Raw genomic sequence first — 16,602 nt, 5'->3', positions numbered from 1 at the left:
AGTATCTGAAGGGGCTGCTCCTCAAGTTTTGGCTGCACTTCAGTCCCACGCTCCTGATCTTTTGGCACCCGGTGCGGAGGGGCGCGGGCCGGGAGGGGGATCTCCTCGTCGGTCTGCTCCTGGGCCTGGCCAAGGTGGCAATTCACAGGTCCAGGCTGCAGGCCGTCAGGGGACTGTTCTCCATGATTGCCTGCCCCTCTTCCGTGGTTACGTTCGCGCCCGGTTGTCCCTGGAAAAGGAGCATGCGGTGTCCGCCGGTACGCTTGAGGTCTTCCGCGACCGGTGGGCACTGCAGGGACTGGAGTGCATTGTCGACGCCGAGAATGGCATTTTAATTTGAGTTTTGTTTTATTTACCTGTTTTTAACAAAGTTATTTATTTACAATGTATATAAAAGGGGATTGGGGAATTTAGACCCCCTAAAGCAAAAGAAAAGGTGCCTGGGGTATAAAGGCCACCTTATGTAAAGGGTTTAGATACAGAGTAAAGCTCCCTCTACACAATATTGAATGCGTTGGGTGTGAGTTTCCTCTAGTTTATTGGTATAAGTATCAGTGATGGAGGCTGTAGTTCCTCTCTGGTTCTTTGTGTGCCTTTCTGTCTCAATGGTGTGTCACATATGTGTAACTGTGTATGTATGTGTGTCTTTATGTTTTTGTGCGTGTGTCATTACGTGCGTGCGTTTTTTTGCTCGTGCATTTTTTTGCGCGTGCGTCTTTATGTTTTGTATGTGTGTGAGTGGATGCCCTATGTGTAAAAGGTTAACTCAGTTCTTTCCTTCTTTAGGATGACACTTACACAGAGAGTTATATCAGCACCATCGGGGTTGACTTCAAGATCAGAACTATTGAGTTAGATGGTAAAACCATCAAACTACAGATTGTGAGTATGGCTCAGTCTGGCAGCGAGACGCTTTGTCACAGTATGTGTGGGGGGGTTTGTCAGAGTATGTGTGGCGGGGGGGGGTTTGTCACAGTATGTTTGGGGGGGGGGTCTGTCACGGTGTGCGTGGGGGGGGGTCTGTCACGGTGTGCGTGGGGGGGGGTCTGTCACGGTGTGCATGGGGGCATTTGTCACGGTGTGCGTGGGGGGGGGGTTTGTCACGGTGTGGGTGGGGGGGATGATTTGTCACGGTGTGCATGGGGGCATTTGTCACGGTGTGCGTGGGGGGGGGGGTTTGTCACGGTGTGGGTGGGGGGGCGTTTGTCACGGTGTGCATGGGGGCATTTGTCACGGTGTGCGTGGGGGGGGGGTTTGTCACGGTGTGGGTGGGGGGGATGATTTGTCACGGTGTGCATGGGGGCATTTGTCACGGTGTGCGTGGGGGGGGTTTGTCACGGTGTGGGTGGGGGGGATGATTTGTCACGGTGTGCATGGGGGGGGTTTGTCACGGTGTGCGTGGGGGGGATGATTTGTCACGGTGTGCGTGGGGGCATTTGTCACGGTGTGCGTGGGGGCATTTGTCACGGTGTGCGTGGGGGCATTTGTCACGGTGTGCGTGGGGGGGGGGTTTGTCACGGTGTGCGTGGGGGCATTTGTCACGGTGTGGGTGGGGGGGGGTTTGTCACGGTGTGGGTGGGGGGGATGATTTGTCACGGTGTGCATGGGGGCATTTGTCACGGTGTGCGTGGGGGGGGGTTTGTCACGGTGTGCATGGGGGCATTTGTCACGGTGTGGGTGGGTGGGGGGAGGTTTGTCACGGTGTGCGTGGGGGGGTTTGTCACGGTGTGGGTGGGTGGGGGGTGGTTTGTCACGGTGTGCGTGGGTGGGGGGTGGTTTGTCACGGTGTGGTTGGGGGGGGTGATTTGTCACAGTGTGGGTGGGGGCTGGTTTGTCACGGTGTGGGTGGGGGCTGGTTTGTCACGGTGTGGGTGGGGGCTGGTTTGTCACGGTGTGGGTGGGGGGAGGTTTGTCACGGTGTGGGCGGGGGGTGGTTTGTCACGGTGTGCGTGGGGGGGTTTGTCACGGTGTGGGTGGGGGGGGGGTGGTTTGTCACGGTGTGCGTGGGGGGAGGTTTGTCACGGTGTGGGCGGGGGGTGGTTTGTCACGGTGTGCGTGGGGGGTGGTTTGTCACGGTGTGGGCGGGAGGTGGTTTGTCACGGTGTGCGTGGGTGGGGGGTGGTTTGTCACGGTGTGGTTGGGGGGGGGGTTTGTCACGGTGTGCATGGGGGGGGGGTTTGTCACGGTGTGGGTGGGGGGTGGTTTGTCACGGTGTGCTTGGGGGGGGGTTTGTCACGGTGTGCATGGGGGGGGGTTTGTCACGGTGTGGGTGGGGGGGCTGGTTTGTCACGGTGTGCTTGGGGGGGGGGTTTGTCACGGTGTGGGTGGGGGGTGGTTTGTCATGGTGTGCGTGGGGGGGGTTTGTCACGGTGTGTGGTTGGGGGGGGTGGTTTGTCACGGTGTGGGTGGGGGGGGGGTGATTTGTCACGGTGTGGGTGGGGGGGGGTGGTTTGTCACGGTGTGGGGTTGGGGGGGGTGGTTTGTCACGGTGTGCGTGGGGGGGTGATTTGTCACGGTGTGGGGTTGGGGGGGGTTTGTCACGGTGTGGGGTTGGGGGGGGTGGTTTGTCACGGTGTGCGTGGGGGGGTGATTTGTCACGGTGTGGGGTTGGGGGGGGTTTGTCACGGTGTGGGGTTGGGGGGGGTTTGTCATGGTGTGTGGTGGGGGGGGGTTATTTGTCATGCAGTGTGGTTGGGGGGGGGGGGTTTGTCACGGTGTGTGGTGGGGGGGGGTGATTTGTCACGCAGTGTGGTTGGGGGGGGTGATTTGTCACGGTGTGGGGTTGGGGGGGGAGGTTTGTCACGGTGTGTGGTTGGGGGGGGTGATTTGTCACGCAGTGTGGTGGGGGGGGGTGATTTGTCACGCAGTGTGGTGGGGGGGGGGTGATTTGTCACGGTGTGTGGTTGGGGGGGGTGATTTGTCACGGTGTGTGGTTGGGGGGGGTGATTTGTCATGCAGTGTGGTTGGGGGGGGGGGTTTGTCACGGTGTGGGGTTGGGGGGGGTGATTTGTCACGGTGTGGGGTTGGGGGGGGTGATTTGTCACGGTGTGTGGTTGGGGGGGGGGGGTTTGTCACGGTGTGGGGTTGGGGGGGGTGATTTGTCACGGTGTGGGGTTGGGGGGGGTGATTTGTCACGGTGTGGGGTTGGGGGTGATTTGTCACGGTGTGGGGTTGGGGGGGGTTTGTCACGGTGTGGGGTTGGGGGGGGGTGATTTGTCACGGTGTGGGGTTGGGGGGGGTTTGTCACGGTGTGGGGTTGGGGGGGGAGGTTTGTCACGGTGTGGGGTTGGGGGGGGAGGTTTGTCACAGTGTGGGGTTGGGGGGGGAGGTTTGTCACGGTGTGGGGTTGGGGGGGGAGGTTTGTCACGGTGTGGGGTTGGGGGGGGAGGTTTGTCACGGTGTGGGGTTGGGGGGGGGTGATTTGTCACGGTGTGGGGTTGGGGGGGGTTTGTCACGGTGTGGGGTTGGGGGGGGAGGTTTGTCACGGTGTGGGGTTGGGGGGGGAGGTTTGTCACAGTGTGGGGTTGGGGGGGGAGGTTTGTCACGGTGTGGGGTTGGGGGGGGTGATTTGTCACGGTGTGGGGTTGGGGGGGGTGATTTGTCACGGTGTGGGGTTGGGGGGGGAGGTTTGTCACAGTGTGGGGTTGGGGGGGGTGATTTGTCACGGTGTGGGGTTGGGGGGGGTGATTTGTCACGGTGTGGGGTTGGGGGGGGTGATTTGTCACGGTGTGGGGTTGGGGGGGGTGATTTGTCACGGTGTGGGGTTGGGGGGGGAGGTTTGTCACAGTGTGTGGTGGGGGGGGGTTATTTGTCATGCAGTGTGGTTGGGGGGGGGAGGTTTGTCACGGTGTGTGGTTGGGGGGGGAGGTTTGTCACGGTGTGTGGTGGGGGGGGGGGTTATTTGTCACGCAGTGTGGTTGGGGGGGGGAGGTTTGTCACAGTGTGTGGTGGGGGGGGGTTATTTGTCATGCAGTGTGGTTGGGGGGGGGAGGTTTGTCACGGTGTGTGGTGGGGGGGGGTGATTTGTCACGCAGTGTGGTTGGGGGGGGGAGGTTTGTCACGGTGTGGGGTTGGGGGGGGTGATTTGTCACGCAGTGTGGTTGGGGGGGGGAGGTTTGTCACGCAGTGTGGTTGGGGGGGGAGGTTTGTCACGGTGTGGGGTTGGGGGGGGTGATTTGTCACGCAGTGTGGTTGGGGGGGGAGGTTTGTCACAGTGTGTGGTGGGGGGGGTTATTTGTCACGCAGTGTGGTTGGGGGGGGGAGGTTTGTCACAGTGTGTGGTGGGGGGGGGTTATTTGTCACGCAGTGTGGTTGGGGGGGGGAGGTTTGTCACAGTGTGTGGTGGGGGGGGGTTATTTGTCACGCAGTGGGGTTGGGGGGGGAGGTTTGTCACGGTGTGGGGTTGGGGGGGGTGATTTGTCACGCAGTGTGGTTGGGGGGGGGAGGTTTGTCACAGTGTGTGGTTGGGGGGGGTGATTTGTCACGCAGTGTGGTTGGGGGGGGAGGTTTGTCACGGTGTGTGGTTGGGGGGGGTGATTTGTCACGCAGTGTGGTTGGGGGGGGAGGTTTGTCACGGTGTGTGGTTGGGGGGGGGTTATTTGTCATGCAGTGTGGTTGGGGGGGGGAGGTTTGTCACAGTGTGTGGTGGGGGGGGGTTATTTGTCACGCAGTGTGGTTGGGGGGGGAGGTTTGTCACAGTGTGGGGTTGGGGGTGATTTGTCACGCAGTGTGGTTGGGGGGGGAGGTTTGTCACGGTGTGTGGTTGGGGGGGGTGATTTGTCACGCAGTGTGGTTGGGGGGGGAGGTTTGTCACAGTGTGTGGTGGGGGGGGGTTATTTGTCATGCAGTGTGGTTGGGGGGGGGAGGTTTGTCACGGTGTGTGGTGGGGGGGGGGGGTTATTTGTCACGCAGTGTGGTTGGGGGGGGAGGTTTGTCACGGTGTGGGGTTGGGGGGGGAGGTTTGTCACGGTGTGGGGTTGGGGGGGGTGATTTGTCACGGTGTGTGGTTGGGGGGGGAGGTTTGTCACGGTGTGGGGGGGGAGGGATTTGAAGGAGTTTCCAGCAAGGACCTCCTGTATGAATAGGCCCAACATGTCCTTAACCCCTCGCAGATCAACCTCACCCAGTCCCTCAGCCCCTCTGCCCACATTCCCACTCCTAATGACTGCCTCCTCCCCATCCCCCCAAATCCTCCTTAAGCCACAGGAAAGGAGGCGGAGCTGTCTGACCGGGTGATTGACAGGGCCCTGGCTGGAGGCGGAGCTGTCTGCCCGGATGATTGACAGGGCCCTGGTTGGAGGCGGAGCTGTCTGCCCAGGTGATTGACAGGGCTCTGGTTGGAGGCGGAGCTGTCTGCCCAGGTGATTGACAGGGCCCCCGGTTGGAGGCGGAGCTGTCTGCCCGGGTGATTGACAGGGCCCTGGTTGGAGGCGGAGCTGTGTGCCCTGCATGGAGGCGGAGCTGTCTGCCCGGGTGATTGACGGGCTGTGGCTGCCTCGTCTTCTTCATTTGTCTGCTTGTAAACTCAGCCTGTTTCCAGTGCTGCCTGGGAACTGCAACTGAGTTCATTGTTCAGTTACAGGAACACAAGAAGACCATTCAGCCACTCATTTTGCCCCTCCTCTCCCAGAGGCCAGGATTGTTCCTGAAGAACAGAATCCGAGCCTTAATTGAGGGTGCAATCTCCATTTAACAGCATAGATGGTGAGTGTTTACTGAGTGAACAGGTATCCCAATCATGCAGGTCATTCCTCTGGTCCCCAGATGCTGCTATCGAAACCCATCCCTCTAGTCCCCTAACTCTCCATTGACCACAGTGTGAAGGACACAGAGTCCATTGTTTTATCCTGACTGCTGCTTTGACTGAGTCACATATCGTACTGGAGTAGCTCCTGCTGTTTACCTCGATATCACACTGAGGGATGCTCAGACCCGGCTTGTTGGAATCCTGACATCTCGGCCTTTTTCCTCTGACTGGTTTGTTCTTTTTGTCAGTGGGACACAGCAGGTCAGGAACGGTTTCGAACAATCACATCAAGTTACTACAGAGGAGCCCATGGGATTATCGTTGTATATGATGTCACAGATCAGGTGAGGCAAATGGAGAACGTGGAGCCTCTTCATCCATCAAATCAAATCCCACCAGTCCCCTATCTCTCCATCGAAGACCATCCCTCCAGTCCCCTATCTCTCCATTGAAGACCATCCCTCCAGTCCCTTAACTCTCCATCAAGCCCCATTCCTCCAGTCTCCTATCTCTCCATCGAAGACCATATCTCCAGTCCCTTAACTCTGCATCGAAGACCATCCCTCCAGTCCCTTAACTCTCCATCGAAGACCATCCCTCCAGTCCCTTATCTCTCCATCGAAGACCATCCCTCCAGTCCCTTAACTCTCCATCAAGCCCCATTCCTCCAGTCTCTTATCTCTCCATCGAACACCATCCCTCCAGTCCCTTAACTCTCCATCGAAGACCATCCCTCCAGTCCCTTAACTCTCCATCGAAGACCATCCCTTCAGTCTCCTATCTCTCCATCGAAGACCATCCCTCCAATCACCTATCTCTCCATCGAAGACCATCCCTTCAGTCTCCTATCTCTCCATCGAAGACCTTCCCTCCAATCTCCTAGCTCTCCATCGAAGACCATCCCTCCAGTCTCCTATCTCTCCATCGAAGACCATCCCTCCAATCTCCTATCTCTCCATCGAAGACCATCCCTTCAGTCTCCTATCTCTCCATCGAAGACCATCCCTCCAGTCTCCTATCTCTCCATCGAAGACCATCCCTTCAGTCTCCTATCTCTCCATCGAAGACCATCCCTTCAGTCCCTTAACTCTCCATCGAAGACCATCCCTCCAGTCTCCTATCTTTCCATCGAAGACCATCCCTTCAGTCTGCTATCTCTCCATCGAAGACCATCCCTCCAATCTCCTATCTCTCCATCGAAGACCATCCCTCCAGTCTCCTATCTCTCCATCGAAGACCATCCCTCCAGTCTCCTGTCTCTCCATCGAAGACCATCCCTTCAATCTCCTAGCTCTCCATCGAAGACCATCCCTCCAATCTCCTAGCTCTCCATCGAAGACCATCCCTTCAGTCTCCTATCTCTCCATCGAAGACCATCCCTTCAGTCCCTTAACTCTCCATCGAAGACCATCCCTCCAGTCTCCTAATTCTCCATCGAAGGCCATCCCTCCAGTCTCCTATCTCTCCATCGAAGACCATCCCTCCAGTCCCTTAACTCTCCATCGAAGACCATCCCTTCAGTCTCCTATCTCTCCATCGAAGACCATCCCTCCAGTCTCCTAATTCTCCATCGAAGGCCATCCCTCCAGTCTCCTATCTCTCCATCGAAGACCATCCCTCCAGTCCCTTAACTCTCCATCGAAGACCATCCCTCCAGTCCCTTAACTCTCCATCGAAGACCATCCCTCCAATCTCCGATCTCTCCATCGAAGACCATCCCTCCAGTCCCTTAACTCTCCATCGAAGACCATCCCTCCAATCTCCTATCTCTCCATCGAAGACCATCCCTTCAGTCTCCTATCTCTCCATCGAAGACCATCCCTTCAGTCTCCTATCTCTCCATCGAAGACCATCCCTCCAATCTCCTATCTCTCCATCGAAGACCATCCCTCCAATCTCCTATCTCTCCATCGAAGACCATCCCTTCAGTCTCCCATCTCTCCATCGAAGACCATCCCTTCAGTCTCCCATCTCTCCATCGAAGACCATCCCTTCAGTCTCCCATCTCTCCATCGAAGACCATCCCTCCAATCTCCTATCTCTCCATCGAAGACCATCCCTCCAGTCTCCTATCTCTCCATCGAAGACCATCCCTCCAATCTCCTATCTCTCCATCGAAGACCATCCCTTCAGTCTCCTATCTCTCCATCGAAGACCATCCCTTCAGTCTCCTATCTCTCCATCGAAGGCCATCCCTCCTATTTCCTAGCTCTCCATCGAAGACCATCCCTCCAGTCACTTAACTCTCCATCGAAGACCATCCCTTCAGTCTCCTATCTCTCCATCGAAGACCATCCCTCCAATCTCCAATCTCTCCATCGAAGACCATCCCTTCAGTCTCCCATCTCTCCATCGAAGACCATACCTTCAGTCTCCCATCTCTCCATCGAAGACCATCCCTTCAGTCTCCCATCTCTCCATCGAAGACCATCCCTTCAGTCCCTTATCTCTGCATCGAAGACCATCCCTCCAATCTCCTATCTCTCCATCGAAGACCATCCCTTCAGTCTCCTATCTCTCCATCGAAGACCATCCCTTCAGTCTCCCATCTCTCCATCGAAGACCATCCCTTCAGTCTCCTATCTCTCCATCGAAGACCATGCCTTCAGTCTCCTATCTCTCCATCGAAGACCATCCCTCCAATCTCCTAGCTCTCCATCGAAGACCATCCCTCCAATCTCCTAGCTCTCCATCGAAGACCATCCCTCCAATCTCCTAGCTCTCCATCGAAGACCATCCCTCCAATCTCCTAGCTCTCCATCGAAGACCATCCCTCCAATCTCCTAGCTCTCCATCGAAGACCATCCCTCCAGTCCCTTAACTCTCCATCGAAGACCATCCCTTCAGTCTCCTATCTCTCCATCGAAGACCATGCCTTCAGTCTCCTATCTCTCCATCGAAGACCATCCCTCCAGTCTCCTATCTCTCCATCGAAGATCATCCCTCCAGTCTCCTATCTCTCCATCGAAGACCATCCTTCCAGTCTCCTATCTCTCCATCGAAGACCATCCTTCCAGTCTCCTATCTCTCCATCGAAGACCATCCCTTCAGTCTCCTATCTCTCCATCGAAGACCATCCCTCCAATCTCCTAGCTCTCCATCGAAGACCATCCCTCCAATCTCCTCGCTCTCCATCGAAGACCATCCCTCCAATCTCCTAGCTCTCCATCGAAGACCATCCCTTCAGTCCCTTATCTCTCCATCGAAGACCATCCCTTCAGTCTCCTATCTCTCCATCGAAGACCATCCCTTCAGTCTCCCATCTCTCCATCGAAGACCATCCCTTCAGTCTCCTATCTCTCCATCGAAGACCATCCCTTCAGTCCCTTAACTCTCCATCGAAGACCATCCCTTCAGTCTCCTATCTCTCCATCGAACACCATCCCTCCAATCTCCTAGCTCTCCATCGAAGACCATCCCTCCAATCTCCTAGCTCTCCATCGAAGACCATCCCTCCAATCTCCTAGCTCTCCATCGAAGACCATTCCTCCAGTCCCTTAACTCTCCATCGAAGACCATCCCTTCAGTCTCCTATCTCTCCATCGAAGACCATCCCTCCAGTCTCCTATCTCTCCATCGAAGATCATCCCTCCAGTCTCCTATCTCTCCATCGAAGACCATCCTTCCAGTCTCCTATCTCTCCATCGAAGACCATCCTTCCAGTCTCCTATCTCTCCATCGAAGACGATCCCTCCAATCTCCAAGCTCTCCATCGAAGACCATCCCTCCAATCTCCTAGCTCTCCATCGAAGACCATCCCTCCAATCTCCTATCCATCGAAGACCATCCCTTCAGTCTCCGATCTCTCCATCGAAGACCATCCCTTCAGTCTCCTATCTCTCCATCGAAGACCATCCCTTCAGTCTCCTATCTCTCCATCGAAGACCATCCCTTCAGTCTCCTATCTCTCCATCGAAGACCATCCCTCCAGTCTCCTAGCTCTCCATCGAAGACCATCCCTCCAGTCTCCTATCTCTCCATCGAAGACCATCCCTCCAGTCTCCTAGCTCTCCATCGAAGACCATCCCTCCAGTCTCCTATCTCTCCATCGAAGACCATCCCTCCAGTCTCCTATCTCTCCATCGAAGACCATCCCTCCAATCTCCTAGCTCTCCATTGAAGACCATCCCTCCAGTCCCTTAACTCTCCATCGAAGACCATCCCTCCAGTCCCTTAACTCTCCATCGAAGACCATCCCTCCAGTCCCTTAACTCTCCATCGAAGACCATCCCTCCAGTCCCTTAACTCTCCATCGAAGACCATCCCTCCAGTCCCTTAACTCTCCATCGAAGACCATCCCTCCAGTCCCCTATCCCTCCATCGAAGACCATCCCTCCAGTCCCTTAACTCTCCATCGAAGACCATCCCTCCAGTCCCTTAACTCTCCATTGAAGACCATCCCTTCAGTCCCCTATCTCTCCATCGAAGACCATCCCTCCAGTCCCTTAACTCTCCATCGAAGACCATCCCTCCAGTCCCTTAACTCTCCATCGAAGACCATCCCTCCAGTCCCTTAACTCTCCATCGAAGACCATCCCTCCAGTCCCTTAACTCTCCATCGAAGACCATCCCTCCAGTCCCTTAACTCTCCATCGAAGCCCATCCCTCCAGTCCCTTAACTCTCCATCGAAGCCCATCCCTCCAGTCCCTTAACTCTCCATCGAAGACCATCCCTCCAGTCCCTTAACTCTCCATCGAAGACCATCCCTCCAGTCCCTTAACTCTCCATCGAAGCCCATCCCTCCAGTCCCTTAACTCTCCATCGAAGACCATCCCTCCAGTCCCTTAACTCTCCATCGAAGACCATCCCTCCAGTCCCTTAACTCTCCATCGAAGACCATCCCTCCAGTCTCCTATCTCTCCATCGAAGACCATCCCTCCAATCTCCTAGCTCTCCATCGAAGACCATCCCTCCAGTCCCTTAACTCTCCATCGAAGACCATCCCTCCAATCTCCTATCTCTCCATCGAAGACCATCCCTTCAGTCTCCTATCTCTCCATCGAAGACCAGCCCTTCAGTCCCTTAACTCTCCATCGAAGACCATCCCTTCAGTCTCCTATCTCTCCATCGAAGACCATCCCTCCAATCTCCTAGCTCTCCATCGAAGACCATCCCTCCAATCTCCTAGCTCTCCATCGAACACCATCCCTCCAATCTCCTAGCTCTCCATCGAAGACCATCCCTCCAATCTCCTATCTCTCCATCGAAGATCATCCCTCCAATCTCCTATCTCTCCATCGAAGATCATCCCTCCAGTCTCCGATCTCTCCATCGAAGACCATCCCTCCAATCTCCTATCTCTCCATCGAAGATCATCCCTTCAGTCTCCTATCCCTCCATCGAAGACCATCCCTCCAGTCTCCTATCTCTCCATCGAAGATCATCCCTCCAGTCTCCGATCTCTCCATCGAAGACCATCCTTCCAGTCTCCTATCTCTCTATCGAAGACCATCCTTCCAGTCTCCTATCTCTCCATCGAAGACGATCCCTCCAATCTCCAAGCTCTCCTTCGAAGACCATCCCTTCAATCTCCTATCTCTCCATCGAAGACCATCCCTTCAGTCTCCTATCTCTCCATCGAAGACCATCCCTTCAGTCTCCTAGCTCTCCATTGAAGACCATCCCTCCAATCTCCTATCTCTCCATCGAAGACCATCCCTTCAGTCTCCTATCTCTCCATCGAAGACCATCCCTTCAGTCTCCTATCTCTCCATCGAAGACCATCCCTTCAGTCTCCTATCTCTCCATCGAAGACCATCCCTCCAGTCTCCTATCTCTCCATCGAAGACCATCCCTCCAGTCTCCTAGCTCGCCATCGAAGACCATCCCGCCAGTCGCCTATCTCTCCATCGAAGACCATCCCTCCAGTCTCCTATCTCTCCATTGAAGACCATCCCTCCAATCTCCTATCTCTCCATCGAAGACCATCCCTCCAGTCTCCTATCTCTCCATCGAAGACCATCCCTCCAGTCTCCTATCTCTCCATCGAAGACCATCCCTCCAATCTCCTATCTCTCCATCGAAGACCATCCCTCCAGTCCCCTATCTCTCCATCGAAGACCATCCCTCCAGTCCCTTAACTCTCCATCGAAGACCATCCCTCCAGTCCCTTAACTCTCCATCGAAGACCATCCCTCCAGTCCCTTAACTCTCCATCGAAGACCATCCCTCCAGTCCCTTAACTCTCCATCGAAGACCATCCCTCCAGTCCCTTAACTCTCCATCGAAGACCATCCCTCCAGTCCCTTAACTCTCCATCGAAGACCATCCCTCCAGTCCCTTAACTCTCCATCGAAGCCCATCCCTCCAGTCCCTTAACTCTCCATCGAAGACCATCCCTCCAGTCCCTTAACTCTCCATCGAAGACCATCCCTCCAGTCCCTTAACTCTCCATCGAAGACCATCCCTCCAGTCCCTTAACTCTCCATCGAAGACCATCCCTCCAGTCCCCTATCCCTCCATCGAAGACCATCCCTCCAGTCCCTTAACTCTCCATCGAAGACCATCCCTCCAGTCCCTTAACTCTCCATCGAAGACCATCCCTCCAGTCCCCTATCTCTCCAACGAAGACCATCCCTCCAGTCCCCTATCTCTCCATCGAAGACCATCCCTCCAGTCCCTTAACTCTCCATCGAAGACCATCCCTCCAGTCCCTTAACTCTCCATCGAAGACCATCCCTCCAGTCCCTTAACTCTCCATCGAAGACCATCCCTCCAGTCCCTTAACTCTCCATCGAAGACCATCCCTCCAGTCCCTTAACTCTCCATCGAAGACCATCCCTCCAGTCCCTTAACTCTCCATCGAAGACCATCCCTCCAGTCCCTTAACTCTCCATCGAAGCCCATCCCTCCAGTCCCTTAACTCTCCATCGAAGCCCATCCCTCCAGTCCCTTAACTCTCCATCGAAGCCCATCCCTCCAGTCCCTTAACTCTCCATCGAAGACCATCCCTCCAGTCCCTTAACTCTCCATCGAAGACCATCCCTCCAGTCTCCTATCTCTCCATCGAAGACCATCCCTCCAATCTCCTAGCTCTCCATCGAAGACCATCCCTCCAGTCCCTTAACTCTCCATCGAAGACCATCCCTCCAATCTCCTATCTCTCCATCGAAGACCATCCCTTCAGTCTCCTATCTCTCCATCGAAGACCATCCCTTCAGTCTCCCATCTCTCCATCGAAGACCATCCCTTCAGTCCCTTTACTCTCCATCGAAGACCATCCCTCCAATCTCCTATCTCTCCATCGAAGACCATCCCTCCAGTCTTCTATATCTCCATCGAAGACCAGCCCTTCAGTCTCCTATCTCTCCATCGAAGACCAGCCCTTCAGTCTCCTATCTCTCCATCGAAGACCATCCCTTCAGTCCCTTAACTCTCCATCGAAGACCATCCCTCCAGTCCCTTAACTCTCCATCGAAGACCATCCCTTCAGTCCCTTTACTCTCCATCGAAGACCATCCCTCCAATCTCCTATCTCTCCATCGAAGACCATCCCTCCAGTCTTCTATCTCTCCATCGAAGACCAGCCCTTCAGTCTCCTATCTCTCCATCGAAGACCAGCCCTTCAGTCTCCTATCTCTCCATCGAAGACCATCCCTTCAGTCCCTTAACTCTCCATCGAAGACCATCCCTCCAGTCTCCTATCTCTCCATCGAAGACCATCCCTCCAATCTCCTAGCTCTCCATCGAAGACCATCCCTCCAATCTCCTAGCTCTCCATCGAAGACCATCCCTCCAATCTCCTAGCTCTCCATCGAAGACCATCCCTCCAATCTCCTATCTCTCCATCGAAGACCATCCCTCCAATCTCCGATCTCTCCATCGAAGACCATCCTTCCAGTCTCCTATCTCTTCATCGAAGACCATCCTTCCAGTCTCCTATCTCTCCATCGAAGACGATCCCTCCAATCTCCAAGCTCTCCTTCGAAGACCATCCCTCCAATCTCCTATCTCTCCATCGAAGACCATCCCTTCAGTCTCCTATCTCTCCATCGAAGACCATCCCTTCAGTCTCCTATCTCCATCGAAGACCATCCCTCCAATCTCCTATCTCTCCATCGAAGACCATCCCTTCAGTCTCCTATCTCTCCATCGAAGACCATCCCTTCAGTCTCCTATCTCTCCATCGAAGACCATCCCTCCAATCTCCTATCTCTCCATCGAAGACCATCCCTCCAGTCTCCTATCTCTCCATCGAAGACCATCCCTCCAGTCTCCTATCTCTCCATCGAAGACCATCCCTCCAGTCTCCTAGCTCGCCATCGAAGACCATCCCTCCAGTCGCCTATCTCTCCATCGAAGACCATCCCTCCAGTCTCCTATCTCTCCATCGAAGACCATCCCTCCAATCTCCTATCTCTCCATCGAAGACCATCCCTCCAGTCTCCTATCTCTCCATCGAAGACCATCCCTCCAGTCTCCTATCTCTCCATCGAAGACCATCCCTCCAGTCTCCTATCTCTCCATCGAAGACCATCCCTCCAATCTCCTATCTCTCCATCGAAGACCATCCCTCCAGTCCCTTAACTCTCCATCGAAGACCATCCCTCCAGTCCCTTAACTCTCCATCGAAGACCATCCCTCCAGTCTCCTATCTCTCCATCGAAGATCATCCCTTCAGTCTCCCATCTCTCCATCGAAGACCATGTCTTCAGTCTCCTATCTCTCCATCGAAGACCATCCCTCCAATCTCCTAGCTCTCCATCGAAGACCATCCCTCCAGTCCCTTAACTCTCCATCGAAGACCATCCCTCCAATCTCCTAGCTCTCCATCGAAGACCATCCCTCCAGTCTCCTATCTCTCCATCGAAGACCATCCCTTCAGTCTACTATCTCTCCATCGAAGACCATCCCTTCAGTCTCCTATCTCTCCATCGAAGACCAGCCCTCCAGTCCCTTAACTCTCCATCGAAGACCATCCCTCCAGTCTCCTATCTCTCCATCGAAGACCATCCCTTCAGTCTCCTATCTCACCATTCAAGACCATCCCTTCAGTCTCCTATCTCACCATTCAAGACCATCCCTTCAGTCTCCTATCTCTCCATCGAAGACCATCGCTTCAGTCCCTTACCTCTCCATCGAAGACCATCCCTTCAGTCTCCTATCTCTCCATCGAAGACCATCCCTCCAATCTCCTATCACTCCATCGAAGACCATCCCTCCAGTCTCCTATCTCTCCATCGAAGACCATCCCTCCAGTCTCCTATCTCTCCATCGAAGACCATCCCTCCAATCTCCTAGCTCTCCATCGAAGACCATCCCTCCAATCTCCTAGCTCTCCATCGAAGACCATCCCTCCAATCTCCTAGCTCTCCATCGAAGACCATCCCTCCAGTCCCCTATCTCTCCATCGAAGACCATCCCTCCAGTCCCTTAACTCTCCATCGAAGACCATCCCTCCAGTCCCTTAACTCTCCATCGAAGACCATCCCTCCAGTCCCCTATCCCTCCATCGAAGACCATCCCTCCAGTCCCTTAACTCTCCATCGAAGACCATCCCTCCAGTCCCTTAACTCTCCATCGAAGACCATCCCTCCAGTCCCTTAACTCTCCATCGAAGACCATCCCTCCAGTCCCCTATCTCTCCATCGAAGACCATCCCTCCAGTCCCTTAACTCTCCATCGAAGACCATCCCTCCAGTCCCTTAACTCTCCATCGAAGACCATCCCTCCAGTCCCTTAACTCTCCATCGAAGACCTTAACTCCATCGAAGACCATCCCTCCAGTCCCTTAACTCTCCATCGAAGCCCATCCCTCCAGTCCCTTAACTCTCCATCGAAGACCATCCCTCCAGTCCCTTAACTCTCCATCGAAGACCATCCCTCCAGTCCCTTAACTCTCCATCGAAGACCATCCCTCCAGTCCCTTAACTCTCCATCGAAGACCATCCCTCCAGTCCCTTAACTCTCCATCGAAGACCATCCCTCCAGTCCCTTAACTCTCCATCGAAGACCATCCCTCCAGTCCCTTAACTCTCCATCGAAGACCATCCCTCCAGTCCCTTAACTCTCCATCGAAGACCATCCCTCCAGTCCCTTAACTCTCCATCGAAGACCATCCCTCCAGTCCCTTAACTCTCCATCGAAGACCATCCCTCCAGTCCCTTAACTCTCCATCGAAGACCATCCCTCCAGTCCCTTAACTCTCCATCGAAGACCATCCCTCCAGTCCCTTAACTCTCCATCGAAGACCATCCCTCCAGTCCCCTATCTCTCCATCGAAGACCATCTCTCCAGTCCCCTATCTCTCCATCGAAGACCATCTCTCCAGTCCCCTATCTCTCCATCGAAGACCATCTCTCCAGTCTCCTAACTCTCCATCAAACTTCATCCTTCCAGTCCCCTAACCCTCCCATCCGCTGCATCTGGGCTTGTAGTCCCCTCCGTCAGCTCTTTTTAGATAGAATCTTGGTGGAGTGAAGGGACAGTGGGATGCAAATGAGGCCCCTCGAGCCTGCTCCGCCATTCAATACCATCGTGGCTTCAATCCCACTTTCCCGCTGCTCCCCTTATACCTTGATTCCCTGAGACACCAAAAATCTGTCTATCCCAACCTTAAATATATTCAATGATGGAGCATCCACAACCCTCTGGGATCGAGAATTCCAAAGATTTACAACCCTTTGAGTGAAGTAATTTTTCCTCATCAGTTCTGAATGATCAGTCCCTTATCCTGAGACTGCGCCCCCGTGTTTTAGATTCCCCGACCAGTGGAAACAATCTCAGTGTCTACCCTATCCAGCCCCTTTAGAATCGTATATGTTTCAATGAGATCACCTCTCATTCTTCTAAACTCCAGAGAATACAGACCCAAGTTACTTAGTCTCTCATCGTAGGACAACCCCCTCATCACAGG

The 16,602-nt window shown here is 54.7% G+C and overlaps 1 protein-coding gene across 1 annotated transcript in view; it reads left to right on the top strand.

Moving 5' to 3' along the window:
* The window catches only part of LOC137355860 (ras-related protein Rab-1B), a 38,788-nt gene that overhangs the window by 10,890 nt on the left and 11,296 nt on the right, over positions 1-16,602 (top strand). Inside the window, exons 3-4 of the mRNA XM_068021452.1 lie at positions 787-882; positions 5,995-6,090. Coding sequence (XP_067877553.1) covers positions 787-882; positions 5,995-6,090 — 192 coding nt within the window. The remainder of the gene's footprint in view (positions 1-786; positions 883-5,994; positions 6,091-16,602) is intronic.

Source organism: Heterodontus francisci, chromosome 44 (assembly GCF_036365525.1).
Source record: "Heterodontus francisci isolate sHetFra1 chromosome 44, sHetFra1.hap1, whole genome shotgun sequence".
Classification (NCBI taxonomy): Eukaryota; Metazoa; Chordata; class Chondrichthyes; order Heterodontiformes; family Heterodontidae; genus Heterodontus; species Heterodontus francisci.
This window is presented reverse-complemented; position numbering and strand designations above follow the sequence as displayed.